Source organism: Mobula birostris, chromosome 23 (assembly GCF_030028105.1).
Source record: "Mobula birostris isolate sMobBir1 chromosome 23, sMobBir1.hap1, whole genome shotgun sequence".
NCBI classification, from domain to species: domain Eukaryota; kingdom Metazoa; phylum Chordata; class Chondrichthyes; order Myliobatiformes; family Myliobatidae; genus Mobula; species Mobula birostris.
This window is the reverse complement of record NC_092392.1, coordinates 19,917,468-19,932,995: the sequence shown is the minus strand read 5'-3', so window position 1 is coordinate 19,932,995 and position 15,528 is coordinate 19,917,468. Positions and strand designations below refer to the sequence as shown.

At 41.9% G+C, this 15,528-nt stretch overlaps 1 protein-coding gene across 2 annotated transcripts in view; it reads right to left on the bottom strand.

Moving 5' to 3' along the window:
• Positions 1-471: 471 nt before the first annotated feature.
• rbm17 (RNA binding motif protein 17) overlaps positions 472-15,528 on the bottom strand; it is a 65,421-nt gene continuing 50,364 nt past the window's right edge. For both annotated transcript variants that reach the window (XM_072241211.1, XM_072241210.1), the window contains exons 11-12: positions 2,555-2,627; positions 472-1,662 (exon numbers count right to left, since the gene is read on the bottom strand). In XM_072241211.1, the coding sequence (XP_072097312.1) occupies positions 1,559-1,662; positions 2,555-2,627 (177 nt within the window). In that variant the 3' untranslated portion in view covers positions 472-1,558. The remainder of the gene's footprint in view (positions 1,663-2,554; positions 2,628-15,528) is intronic.

Below are 15,528 nucleotides of genomic sequence, written 5' to 3'. Positions count from 1 at the left end.
TTTCCATTCATGAGCAGTAGTGTTTTCATACCAGGCCTTGATGCAACCTGTCAGTATACTCTCCACCGTGCATCTGCAAAAGTTTGACCAAGTTTCAGATGACACTCCTAATCTACACAAACTTCCAAGAAAGTAGAGGCATTTTCGCAAGGTCCAGTAAATCTTGCTGACCATGTCTTATCCAGATCTGATCCCACATTGATACATAAAGACATTGCAGATGGGTTCCTGCCCTTCTTTCCCTCTGCTATCAGCTGCCTGAATGGTCCATGAACACCAGTTCAGTTTTGTTTTGCACTATTTATTTTTAAGTTTTTGCACAGCACTGCTGCCATAAAAACAACACATTTCTCATCATTTAAGTCTGTTATAACCTGATTCAGACTGCAGGATTGCTACCCAAGTACCACAAGCACATTGAGTAACTGCCTGCCTTTAGTAAGGGACAACAGAAAAATAGACAGCAGAGTGTTAAAGAATATGTTCTCTTTATTCAGAGGTTCTTCATTTTTTTCCAATGAGCTGATATAAAATTGTCCTTTATGAGCAATTACTCAAATAGACCAGATCACTGTCATAAAAACACCAATTCTGCATGGCCCTTGTTGTTTGCTACTTTGATACGATACGAAACAAATTATCTCTTCCTGGATATCGCAAGTCACAAAGCATATGCACAGTAAAAAAAAATGTTCGTCAGCTTTGAGGCAATACAACAATTCAATGCAATAAAAGAATTGGTCATAACTACTGTTTAAGGCTGCCAAAATCTAACCAGTGATAGTTAAAACACAACTTAATTTACAAAAGTTATTACAGTCATTTAAGATTTTTCTGCCACTAAGCTTTTTTTTTAAAAAAAGATGAAAACACAACCAAATTCAGAACAGTGGCACGCGAGTTGGAAATGAGAAAACTCCAGTTCCCGATTACTTTAATCAGATGGGCTCATATATTAGAAACGGTAGTGTATTCAAATAATAGTTACTCTTAATTCACAACCAAATCATTTTACTGAAAAACTGGGTATGTAATTTTTACTTAAACTGGTTCTGACACAGATGTTAACAATGGATAGGGACACTGAATAAATCACATTAAGGATACCAATGATGCCCCCTCCAGTTGATGAGGCTCCTAATAGGGGAATGAAAGCCACTTAAATGCAACTCACCTGAACAATTAGCTCCCAAGTCAGTGAATTTTATGAGAAATCCAGCATGGTATTTATTACTCGTAATAAATTATGAAGGAAAATAGCACTGGTGTTGTAAATGTTTACCCAACAAAAAGGAACAAACTTAACAGAACGCTGTCATAAACCGTTAAATGAGTACAATTTGTGGGTAAGACAAATCACAGAGGAGGCCCCCCCCCCCCCAGAAGGAACAGCATCTCAGGTTGCAAAACTGATGAAAGCAGAAGTATAACAAATGGCTACAACTAGGGATAGCAGTTGTCATTTTAGAATTAGTAATAATTCTCCTTCCACTCCTTTACACCTCCGGGACGGTTAACACCAGGCACAGGGAGCCGATGGATGCAATCAACTGTGCCTTTAGAAGAGGTCGCCAAGATCCAGCTGCCGAAATTTATCCAAGTTGTAGAAACATGCCTTTACCACCCTGCCGCCAAAGTATCTTGTATTCAGATCAACCACAGCTGGAATAAGAGCAGCAAGATTTGTTAATGTCTGGGCCTGGACCCTTCTGATATTTTTGTAAAGGAATTCAGTGACCAGTTTTACAGTTAAGCCATTAGCTATAGAAGAAAGTGCCTCACACAGAGTAGATGTAATCTCCAAAGTCAAGTTTATTGCATTCAACCACACTCATGTATACAGCTAAATGAAACATGTTACTTTAACATTAAACAGACATTTGCATTAGTGAGTAGCTGTACCTAATAAAGTGGCCACTGAGTGTGTTCAAAGTGTCCTATAGGCTCAAAAGGTCTTTTGGCAAGTTCCCATCTTCAGTCTCACAATAGCACAGCATTGTGGTTTCTGTGCCTTGCAGTTCTATTCAGCCATTAATTGGATGAGGTATTGGGAGAGTTATGGAGATCTCTGCAGTTCTGGTAAATCAGTAATTGAACTTAAACTCCTGGTTTTGTGTTGTTCCTACAACTCTACTTTTCATCAAGGGCAGAAAATGGGAGACCAGTAGATATTTTTTTTCTGTAATCCATTGTATATCTTAGCTGCACTCTGGCCAGACCCTCCCTCCCACAGATCAGGATCTATAACCCAAGACATTCTTGGTCTATGTGACTCATCTACTCATTTGAACTCTGAGATGGATATGGTTTGATGGAACAGTACAGTACAGCCTCTTCGACCAATGATGTTGTGTTGACACCTTTTAACCTACTCCAAGATCAATCAAATGTTTCTCTCCCACATAAGCCTCCATTTTTCTTTCATCCTGTGCTTTTCCTAAATGGCCCTAATGTATCTGCTGTATCACCATCCCTGGCAACACATTCCACACACCCACCACTTTGTGTAAAAAAAACTACACTTCTCATTTAAAAACGTTTAGAATGTGGTTACCTTTGATTGCAGACTCAACCCGCTCAAACTCCACAAATATTCGGACTGCCTCATCGTCAGGTGCTCCTGGAATCTGTAAAGAGTACACAAAATTACCATAGTAAATGCTGAGCCTTTTGATTGCCTTTGGAAGGGCAAAACATCTCACATTCAGCAGTGACAAAGGCTGGATAGAGATCAAAGGCTCTGAATCTTAGGACAGAATAAAGCTGGCGTGCATTTCTGGCAGCCCTTCAAACCACAGCCAACGATTCCCAACAGGGAAAGTGATGACATCTCCATACTCCAACACACTTTTGCTGTTTCATTGAGGTTAAAGCATGGGGGTGCCTGGGACTTTGGTGAAACGGCATTAAGTTTAATCCATGAAACACTAGTTTAAAAATTGCACCTGTGTTTCGTAGCCTAAGGTAGAAAGAGTCAATTTTAGAAAAACTAGCACATTTATTTTTCGACATAGTCCCCTCCTACATTTACACACTTAGTCCAGCAGCCAGGGAGCATACGGATCTTGCACCTGCAGAAAGTGTCCACAGCAGGGGTGATTGATAAGTTTGTGGCCTAAAGTAGAAGGAGATGAGCTATACAGTTCTCGCTACATGCACATGCAGGTCAATGCTTTGAGTGATTATGCAGAAAGTTTGAAGTTATTAACTGGTCTCTTAGGCCAGGAACTTATCAATCACCCCTGCTGTGGACACTCTCTGGAAGTCCAAGATCCGTATGCTCCACAACCGCTGGACTAAGTGTGTAAGTGTAGGAGGGGACTATGTTGAAAAATAAATGTGCTAGGTTTTCTAAGATTGACTCCTTCTACCTTAGACCACGAACTTATCAATCACCCCTCGTATATAGACCCAGGATTTGGACTATCTGGCCCATCAAACCAACTCCTCCATTGATCAAGATCCTAGCTGTTCTTCCACTCAGCACCATCTTCCCACACCCTCTCAATAATATTGAAAAACCTATTAACATTAAGGAGGTTCAGTACGTCATCGAATACTCTGACAAACTTCTTTCGGATGTGCTGCTGAAAGTATCCTGACTTGTTACATCATGGTGTGGCACGGCAATTCCAATGGATAGAAAAGTAAGAAGCTGCAGAGAGTTGTGGACTCAGCCCAACCCTCCCCAACATCGGTGCTGACTCAAGAAGAAAAACGTCTGATACATCCTTCATCAAAGATCCCTGCCATCAGCTACCATTCGACAGGAGGTACAGAAGCCTGAAGTCCCACACCACCTGGTTCAAGAACAGTTACTTCCCTTCAACCATCAGCTCTTGAACCACTCAGCAATACATTTATCACTACAGTTTAGCAACACTATCAACACTTTGACCACGTTGTACTAAAAATGGACTTAATTTTGTGTTCTAATTGTTTTCTTGACAAAATTGTATACAATTTACGATTGATTTATTTTCTTCATGTGAATGCCGTTTATATGTTGCTATGTACTTGTGATGGTTTCTCATTGTACCTGTGCATACAAAGTTCAAAGTAAATTTATTATCAAAATGCAGACGGTATATGACACCATATACAACCTTAAGATTCATTTTCTTGTGGACATTCACAGTAAATAGAAGAAAACAACAGAATCAATGAAAGACCATACCCAACAGGATGGATAAACAACCAATGTGCAAAAGACAAACTGCAAATACAGAAAAGAAAAATAAACACAGAAATAATAATAATAAATAAGCAATAAATATTGAGTTGAGAACACGAGATGAAGAGTCCTTGAAAGTGAATCCATAGGTTGTGGGAACAGTTCGGTGATGGGGTGAGTAAAGTTGAGTGAAGTTATCTAGTTCAAGAGTTGATGGTTGAGGGGTAATAATAGTTCATTAACCTGGTGATGTGGGTCCTGAGGGTCTTGTACCTTCTTCCTGATGGCAGCAACAGGAAAAGAACATGGCCTGGGTGGTGGGAGTTCTTGATGATAGATGACGCTTTCCTGTGACAGCGTTCTATGTAGTGGCGCTCAATGGTGGGGAAAACTTTACCTGTGATGGGCTGTGCTGTATCCATCACTTTTTATAGGCTTTTTCTTCAAGGGCATTGGTGTTTCCATACTAGGCTGTGATGTAACCCGACAATATACACTCCACTACACGCCTATTGGAGCTAGTCAAAACTTTAGGTGACATGCCAAATCGCCACAAACTTTACGAAAGTAGAGGCACTGTCATGCCTTCTTCGTAATAGCACTTGCGTGCTGGACCCAGAGCAGATCCTCTGAAATGATAACACAGAGGAATTTAAAGTTGCTGACTCTCTCCACCTCTAAACCCCGGATGAGGACTGGCTCCTGGACCTCCAGTTTCCTCCTCCTCAAGTCAGTAGTCAGCTCCTTGGTCTTGTTGACATTGAGTGAGAGGTGTAGCTCTGTAAAATGGGCTACTGAAATTACCCCTGGAGTAAATGAGTAGGAAGGAATTAGTGGGGAAAACAATGGACATGTGCAAGAGATGGGACAGATGAATGTGGCAGCACAAAACTGATGGATCAGTGACTGTGTTGGAAAACCATGACTTTAGTCAAGTCATCACAGCTTTCCAATTAATCTAATTAAGAAGCTTTTAGGTAGGAACTTGAAAGCATAAATTGGGAACAGGTACAATCTGGAAAATGCACAACAGAAATGTGGAGGCTGATTAGGGAGCACTGTCATGGGTTCTGGATCGGTTTATCCCATTGAGGCAGGAAAAGGAGGTAGGAAGAAGGAAGCATGGATGACAAGAGAAGTGAAACATCTAACCACAAAGGAAGTAAGAAGCCTACTTATGATTTAGGAAGCAAGGATCAGACAGGGCTCTAGAGAGTTAGAAGGTAGCCAGGAAGGAGCTTAAGAAGGGCCTTAGGAGAGCAAGAAGGGGTCATGCTGAGTAGAATTAAGGAATAACCCCAAGGCATTCCACACATATATGAAGAACAGGAGGATGAATAGAATGAGAGTAGGACCAATCAGAGATAAAAGAGTTAATACGTCTGGAGTCAGAGGAGGCAGGTGAGGTCCTTAATGATACTTTGCTGCAGTATTCAGTAGTGAGAGAATATGCCATTTATGAAGGCAGTGTAGACCAAAGTAATATGCTGGAAAATGTCAATGCTAAAACAAGACGATGTGCTGGAACTTTTGAAAAAAATTAGATAAATAAGTCTCTGGGACTGAACAGGATATACCTCAGGTTACAACAGAAAATGAGTAGGTTGCTGCACCTTTGGTGATGATCTCAACGTACTCAAAGGAGTAGTGCCAGAAGATGGGAGGATAGCAAAAGTTATTCCTTTGTTCAAGAAAGGTAATAGGGAGATAGACCAGCAAATCTTGCATTCGTCATGGGCAAACTATTGGAGAAGATTCTTAGAGACAGGATTTATAAGCATTTTGAGAAGCATAGCCTGATTAGGGATATTCAGCATGGCTCCATCTTGGGCACTAGCCTACAAAGTACCCAGGACATCTTCAAGGAGTGGTGTCCCAGAAAGTCAGTGTCCATTATTAAGGACCTCCAGCACCCAGGGCATGCCCTTTTCTCGTTATTGCCATCAGATAGGAGGTACAGAAGCTTGAAGGCACACACTCAACACTTCAGGAACAGCTTCTTTGCCATCCGATTCCTAAATGGACATTGAACCCTTGGACATTAGCTCACTTTTTAATATACAGTATTTGTTTTTCAATATATGTATACTGTAATTGATTGATTTTTTAAATTATTTTATTTTGTTTTTTCCCTTCTATATTATGTATTGCATTTGACTGCTGCTGCTAAATTTCATGTCACATGCTGGTGATAATAAACCTGATTTTGATTCTGTTTGTGAGGGGCAGGTCGTGTCTAATGAGCCTAATTAAATTCTTTGAGGTGACAAAACAAACAGTGGATGTGGTGCATATGGATCTTCGTAAGGTGCTTGAGAAGGTTCTGCATGATAATAGGCTCAATAAGAAAGACAGGAGGCATGGGATTCAGGGAAACTCGGCTATGTGGATTCAGAATTGGCTTGCCCACAGAAGGCAGAGGGTGATCGTCAATGGAGAGTATTCTTCTTGGAGGTTGGCGACCAGAGGTATTTTGTAAGGGTCTGTTCGGAGACCCCTGCTCTTTGTGATTTTTATAAATGGATGAGGAAGTGGAAGGGTGGGTTAGTAAGTTTGCAGATGAAATGAAGGCTGGTGGTGTTGTGGATAGTGTAGAAAATTGTCATAGGTTAAAACAGGATATTGATTGGATGCAGAGCTGGGCTAAGACGTGGCAGACGGAGTTCAATGTGGTAAAGTGTAATGTGATTCACTCAGGAAGGGTGAACTTTAAGATGGAAGACAGGGTTAACGTTAGGTTTCTTAGCAGTATGGAGGAACAGAGGGATTTTGGGGTCTACATCCATAGATTCCTCAAAGTTGCCATGCAAATTGATAGGGTGGTTAAGAAGACATATAATGTTTTGGCCTTCATTAGTCGGGGGACTGAGTTCAAGAGCCACGAGGTAACGTTACAGCTTTATAAAACTACTAGACAACTGGGTGACTTGTTGGGGCACCCTTTGAGAGAAGGGTAATGCAGTCTGATGTGACCAGAATGAACATTACATTTTCCTGAATGTTATTGGTATCGCTTTGCTTTGGAAACTGCAGTAGAAAACCTCAGTTTATTAAAGAACGATGCGTAGCAAAGCAAATATAGCTGCTCCTCATTTAACAAAGGACACTTTTGATGGCATTATTTCTGGTTTATCTGCCACCCTTCTGGAGACATGCAGCCCTTTCACCCCCCATCTCTTCTGCTGTTTGTTGTTTGTCTCTGATCCTGGAGATGTGCATGCCTCTCCTCCTCTGTCTCTTCTTCTCTCATTTTTTTTTTGTCCCGACTCTCTGATCCTGGAGTCGTGCGGCTCTGGCCTCATCCGATTCTTGTTCTCTCCTTCTCCTTGCTGCTTCCCGACGACGTTTGGTGTCATCTCTTGACCATAACATCCCCCTTCCCTTTCCACGTGGCATAATTAGGCTGACCATTTTTTTTTAACCCTAATGCTGGATAGAAGGTAATGAAGCAGTAACACCAAAGGATGCTGATTATTCTTGATGATGTGATTGGCACTCTCCTAAATGGACGTGATATAGTCACCGCTGTCTTTTGACTGCAGCAAAGGGTTTTACAGGTGTCTCGAAGTACGTCATTACAATAAGATTTAATTATCTCTTATTGATGGGTGGCAGTTAGATCTGTCCCAATCCTGCACATGCTGATGGTGCTGATTAGCAGAATGTGACCCCATGAAATAGAGCTGCCCTGCCCTTTTGCTCCGGTAGGTGTCGCTGCTGAGACTGGGCGTGCGCATGCGTCGGGCTGTCGCGTCCCGATTTCCATGATGGCCGATCGGGTCTCGGGTTAAAAGGGAGCCTGTTTATTTTGGTGAATGAGCAATTTTATACAAATATATAACCCTGAACTTTGCCTGCATTCTGTAAGTTAGCGCATTTTAATTCGATTTAGCCAAAAAAAAGTGCCGCTGTAATGCACAGTTTGAGCTAATTGGAGGTCACAAACAGACAGACAGCATGAGAGTTTTAGTAGTATATAGATGGTTAGACCACACTTTGAATATTGTGTTTAGTTCTGGTAGCCTCATTATAGGAAGGATGTGGAAGCTTTAGAGGAGGTGCAAAGGAGATTTACCAAGAAGCTGCCTCGTTTAGGGAGCACATCTTATGAAGACAGACGGAGTGAACCAGGGCGTTTCTCTTTGGAGTGAAGGAGAATGAGAAGTGACGTGATAGAGGTTTGTAAGATGCTAAGAAGTATTGGTAGAGTGGACAGCAAACATCTTTTTCCGCAGGGTGGAAATTTCTAATACAAGGGGGAATAATTTTACTGTGATTGAAGGAAAATATAGTGGGAATGTCAGAGGCAAGTTCTTTACATAAAGGGTGGTGGGTGCATGGAACACGCTGCCAGGGTGAGGGCAGAGGCACATATCTTAGGGATATTTAAGAGGCTTTTAAGTAGGAACATAGATGATAGAAAGATGGAGGGAAGGAAGGATTAGATTGATCTTGGAGTAGGTTAAAAGGTCGACACAACTTCGTGGTCCAAAGTCCCTGTACTGTGCTTCATGGCATCTAATATCGTTGCTCATGACTGTGAAATCACACTTCAGCGTCAGTGATGAATTTCAGCTTGCAGGGACAATCTGAAAAAGTAAAATTCAGCCAGAATCCAGGAAGAAAGAAAAAAAATCTGCCCTGGATCTGCTAAAACTACAGAACTACCACAAAGGCAGCTGATGTCTATACAACTTAAAGGGAACGTGTAAGCAATTTAGTTAGCGTTTGGCAAGAGAGGCTCCGTCCCAATACCAGCAGACATTTGTGGTCGCTGTGCCAAATTACTCCAGCTGCAGCTTGACAGCAGTAAGCACAGGCTCTTCCTGGAAAATCAGCTTTCTCTCAATTGAACTGATTGTGGCACCGATATGCTGGGACAGGATACTTCATCAGAGCAACAACAGGAAATGACTAAACAGTGCTGTCTATTTTAAGTGCTTTATACTGAAAAGGAAATGTTGAAATTACTGCTGTTCTAGATTTAAGCCTTGAAATTTTTCGCTAATGTCTCGAGCTTCTCTATTTCCCTAATAGAATAAAATGTTTTGTTTGCAAGTAATGCTCTAACTTACATTATGTACTGTAAAAAGGAATAAAATATTATCCCTCCCAAATCACCAATTCAGAATGTCTTCTGAATGCATTAATCAAAAAGCACATCAGACATTTCACATGATCATACCTCAATAGCAGCAATGAACCAACAAGTTTATCTCTGGATGTGAGTTGAAGAAATGAACAAGTGTGAAAGCTCACTAATATTTAGACCTCCCCACATAAAACCACAAACCAAAATCTGTTATCTTATTGACATATTAAAGATATGCATCAGAAAATGTTCAGCCTATTCAATAATAGACAGGATATGTTTAATTTCTCAAGACACAGCAGCACCAACACTTTGGCCAAAGACAAAGCAGTAACCAATACCGTCATAAATTCCATCTAATCAACAATCTGTACATCTCCCAGTCCACAGGGGCACTGCAATAGAGTGGCTGCTTCACAGTGCTGGATGCTTGGGTTCAATCTTGATCTGTGGTGCTGTCGGTGTGGAGTTTGCATGTTCTCCCTCTGACTACATGATTTTCTTCCAGGTGCTTTGGTTTCCTCCCACTTCCCAAAGACATGCTGTTTGTGGGTTAATTGGTCACTGTAAATTGCCTCTATTGTGTACACGAGTGGTAGGTGGGCGTGCATTGATGAGGATGTGTAAGACTGAAAGTGGATTATTGTTCCATTACTGTAAACGAGTGTTTGGAATGGGCAAAGAGCCAGCTCCCGTGCCATATCAGAATCATAATCAGGTTTATTATCACTGTCATATGATGTGGAATTTGTTGTTTTGTGGCAGCAGTACAGTACAAGATTACTTTCAGGGACATAAATTACTGAATAGTCCAAAAGATGAATAATGACGTAGTATTCATGGAACGCTCATAAATCTAATGGTGGAGTGGAAGAGCTGTTCAGCTCATGCCTGGTGGTAGTAGTGCAAAAAGTAGTCATGTCTCAGAAGGTTAATGACTGATGCAACTTTCTTGAGGCACCATTGCTTGAAGATATTCTCAATGGTGGGGAGAGTTGTGATTGTGATGCAAGTACAGTAGTCGAATCTACAACTCTCTGCAGCCTTTAGCGATCCTATACACTGGAGCACTGATCCAGTTAGAATGCCCTCCACCATACATCAGTACAAATTTCAGTTGAATTGAATTGAATTGACTTTATTTCTTACATCATTCACAGACGTGAGTAAAAATCTTTACATTACATCTCCGGCTAAATGTGCAATGTGCAATTTATGGTAATTTGTAATAAATAGTATGTACAACGGGACAGTCAATACAGCATGGAAATACAATTGTATCAGTGTGAATTAAGCAGTCTGATGGCCTTGTGGAAGAAGCTGTCCCAGAGCCCATTGGTCCTGGTTTTAATGCTGCGGTAACGTTTCCTGGATGGTAGTGCCAGAACAGTTTGTGGTTTGGGTAACTCGGGTCCCCAATGATCCTTCAGGCCCTTTTTACACACTTGTCTCTGAAAATGTCCTGAATAGTGGGAAGTTCATATCCACATATTTACCAGGCTGTCCGCACCACTCTATGCAGAGTCCTGCGATTGAGGGAGGTACAGTTCCCATACCAGGCAGTGATGCAGCCAGTCAGGAATGCTCTCAATTGTGCCCCTGTAGAAAATCCTTAGGATTTGGGGACTCATGCCAAACTTCTTCAGCGTCTGAGGTGAAAGAGGCACTGTTGTGCTTTTTCACCACACAGCTGGTATGTACAGACCAGAACTTAAAGCTGTTCACACTCTCAACCCCAGATCCATTGATGTCAATAGGGGCTAGCCTGTCTCCATTCCTCCTGTAGTCCACAACCAGCTCCTTTGTTTTTGCGACATTGAGGGAGAGGTTGTTTTCTTGACACCACTGTGTTAGGATAATGACTTCTTCTCTGTAGGCTGCCTTGTTATTATTTGAAATTAGGCCAATCAATGCAGTATCATCAGTAAATTTAATTAGCAGATTGGAACTGTGGTGACACAATCATGGGTATACAGAGAGTAAAGGAGGGGGCTTAAGACACAGCCCTGAGGGGCTCCTGTGTTGAGGGTCAGGGGGCAGAGGTGAAGGAGCCCACTCTTACCACCTGCTGGCAATCTGACAGGAAGTCCAGGATCCAGCTGCACAAGGCAGGGTGAAGGCCAAGGTCTCTGAGCTTCTTGTCAAGCATGGAGGGAATTATGGTGTTGAATGCTGAACTGCAGTCCAAGAACAGCATTCTCACATAAGCATTCTTCTTCTCCAAATGTGTAAAGCTGTGAACCGAAAGTAAAAAAGATTTAGCTCATCTGGGACAGAGGCAGCGATGTTGGCAGCACCACCGTGCTTAGCTTTGAATTCTGCGATGGTGTGCAGAACTTGACATAAGCTGCATGTGTTTTTGGTGGAGAGTTGAGTCTGGACCTTGTCCCTGTATTGTCATTTTGCTGCCTTGATGGTTTTGTGTAGATCGTAGCTGTATTTCTTGAGTTTCTGTTGGTTATTGGCAACATTAGCTCTGTCTCGCATGATTAGTGCAGCTTGCACGGAACTGTTAATCCAAAGTTTCTGGTTTGGATAGACCCTGACCGATTTTTGGGGGACTACATCCTCGATGCACTTCTGGATGAAGCTCATGACCCCATCCATAGACTTGGAGACATCCTCATCACGAAAGACATTCCAGTTGATGTCATCAAAGCAGTCCTATAGCATGGAGACCGACTGGTCGGACCAACAGTGCACGGTTTTAACTACAGCCACCTCTTGCTTCAGCTTCTGCCTGTACATCGACAGAAGCAAGATGGAGGAGTGACCTGACTTCCCAAATGGCGGACGGAGGAGCGCTTTGTAAGCATTGTGGAGGGAGAGTAGTGCTATCTCCCCATGCAGGACTGTTTGGTAACATAACAAACTTCCTCAAACTCCAAAGGAATTAGAGCCACTGCCATGCCTTCTTCATGATTGTATTGTGTTTGATCCTCTGAGATGTTGAAGACCAAGCATTTGAAGCTGCTCACTCTTTCCACCACTGAGCCCTCAATAAAGACTGGTATCTCTCTGACTTCGTGACTATGACTCTATGAAAAATTTTGGCTTGGAGGTAATGAGTGATATTAAGTGGTCATGCCCAAGGAAGAGTACATTTTTAAAATTTTGTTTTAGGAATGCGGCGCGGAACAAGCCATACAACCCAGCAATCCACCTACTTAACCCTAGCCTAATCACAGGACAAATTACAATGACCAATTAACCTACTAGCCAGCACGTCTTTGGACTGTGGGAGGAAATTGGAGTACCTGCAGGAAACCCACGCGGTAATGGGGAGAATGTGCAAACCACTTACAGATGGCACCAAAATCGAAATCTGAAATGCTTCAAGCATAATAGCATCAGCTAACCTCTACATTACAGTGTCCCCTCCCCCCTACCATGAGGATGACTTGAGGATGTGCAACAATGACTCACTGGATTCCTACAAGAAGGGTTCTCCTATGAGGACAGCTTGCATAGAATGAGCCCATCATCTCCGAGGTTTAGAAAGAAATGTTCTGACTGAAACAAAATGTATCAGAATAATATTAAAAAGTCAAAAAAAATTATAGATGCTGGAAGTCTGAAATAAAGCAAAAAAAGATGATGGAAACATTCAGCAGATTGGGCAGAATCTGCTGAAAGAGAAATGGAGTTTTAGGTCCAAGTCCCTTGTTCAGAACCGGGAAAGTTAGTCTTAAGTTGCGTTGCAGAGAAGGTGGAGGAGAGTCAGACAGGACAGGAGAGATGCCCTAATTGGATGTTTCCAATAGTGAGAGTGTTTAGGACCAGAACACAAAGACATCCCTTTAGGACAGAGATGAGGAGGAATTTCTTTAGCTAGAGGATGGTGAATCTGTAGATTTCATTGCCACTGACGGCTGTGCAGGCCAAGTCACTGGATATATTTAAAGTGGAAGGTGAGAGGTTCATAACTAGTAAGGACGCTAAAGTTTATGGGAGAAGGCAGGAGAATGTTGTTGGGAGGGAAAAAAAAACACCCAAGATCGAATAGTGCAGTAGACGTGATTAGCCAAATGGCCTAATTCTGCTCTTATGTCTTATGGAGATGCCATATCCGTCCTATGCACTAAAACTTCTTCTAAACTAGTGAACAACATCTAATATTCACAACGTGATCTCCTCTGCACTGGTGAAACCAAATGGGGACTGCTTTGCGGGCACCTGTGTTCAGTCTATGAGCTAATGCTTGCCCTGACTCCTTGCTCTGTGGTTTGCTGCACTGTTATAAATATGCCCAGTGTAAGCTTGAGGAACAGCAGTACACCTAGGCAAGAGTGCTACCCACCACAATACAGAAGTTACTGCAACAAACTGCAGAGAATTGTGGATACAGCTCAGCACACCATAGGAACCAGCCTCCCCTCTATAGACTCTGTCTATACTTCTTATTGCCTCAGTAAAGTGTTCAGCATAATCAAGGACCCCAACAATACCGGAGATTCTCTTTTCTCCCTTCTCCCATCAAGAAAAAAGACAGAAAAGCACAAGGATAACTTCAGGCTCTTGAATGGACTTGTTGCATGATCAGATGGCCCCTCAGTCTCTAGTTCTTCCTCGTTATGGTCATGCAATTCATCATTTACCTGCACTGCACACTTTCAGTAGCGTTTACAATTTATTCTGCATTGTTATTGTTTTACCTTTTTCTACCACAGTGCGCTGTGTAATCATCTGATCTGTACGAACAGTATGTAAGACAAGCTTTTCACTATATCCTGGTACATGCAACAATAATAAACCAATTCCAATTAACCACAGAGGAAACACCAGAAATCATAATATACTTCAAAAACCAGATGAAACTTTGTAGGGTAACTTCACTGATTGCGTCAGCACCAATACACGAGGTTTAAAATACCCTACATCATTGTTCTGCCGACTCTATCCAATTCAAGTGTTATTGACGTAAAACGTCATTGCAACTGAGATTCAATGGAGTCATTCTAACAACCGCACTGAACAGGTTCACACCAGCTCCCAGAGTGCAACCATCACTTCCCCTCCCCCTTACAGCCCAGAAACTTGCTCACTTTGACTTTTTGCCACTGATGAACATTACAGCATAACTCACAAGTTAATTAACCCACGAGCATGTCTTTGAGTCACGGGATGAAACTGATGCAGCTGGAGGAAAGCCATACAGTCAAAGAAAGAACATGCAAACTCCACACAGACAGCACCAGAATTCAGGATTGAACTGGAGTCTCTAACTCTGGGAAGGCTCATTACATAATATTAAGTTGACCTTATTTCTTACATCTTTCACATACACGAGGAGTAACTGACTGAATGTGCAAATTTGAGTAATTTGTAATAAATAATATGTACAGTAAGATATACAACAGAACAGTCAATATAGTTTAGAAATACAATTGTGTCAGCGTGAATTAATCAGGCTGATGGCCTGGTGGAAGAAGCTGTCCCGGAGCCTGTTGGTCTGTCTTTAATGCTGCAGTACCATACCGCGGAGGGTAGCAGCTGGAATAGTTTGCAGTTGGGTGACTCGGGTCCCGAATGCTCCTTCAGGTCCTTTTAATTCACCTGTGTCCTAAATAGTGGGAAGTTCACATCCACAGATGCACTGGGCTGTCTGCACCACTCTCTGCAGAGTCCTACGATTGAGGGAAGTACAGTTTCCATACCAGGCAATATCATCCAGTGCTTGTGATTATGAGTGTGCCCAAGTGCTATATTTATACACTTGGAACAGCTCCTGTCTTTCTAGTATTTCTTCCCCATCTTTGCATGTAATATAGGTAATGGTTAACCACAAACATTCTTCATTGGCTGGTGCTTTGATTTCAAGAAAAAAAAACTTCAGCAACTTGCTGTGAAGTTGCATCAGTAAGTGGGTAAATTTTGTTTTAAGAGCAGTATACTCCCACATTACAGTAGTTCAGGTAATGGAAATTCACCCTTACGGAATGCACTAAAAACTACGAATAATTTGAGACACAGACATGGCATAAAATTTCATTCTTATGGAACAAGTGAGAAAAAAAAATAAAAAGCACAAAATGTGAAAGAAACAACAGGTTTTGTCAATTTTTCTCAAGGGTTCGCATCACAGAAAATCACAGAGGTTTTCTCAGAATGTAACCCCTTCGTAACACGCTTTCCTATATTCTCCACTGCACAGCTAAGTCTTTGATAATCTTTAATTCCTCCAGCACTAATAGGATTGTCTGATAGGGTGCTGGAAGTCATGGGGTATAATTAAGATTGAGCACATTCCTGACAGAGAACA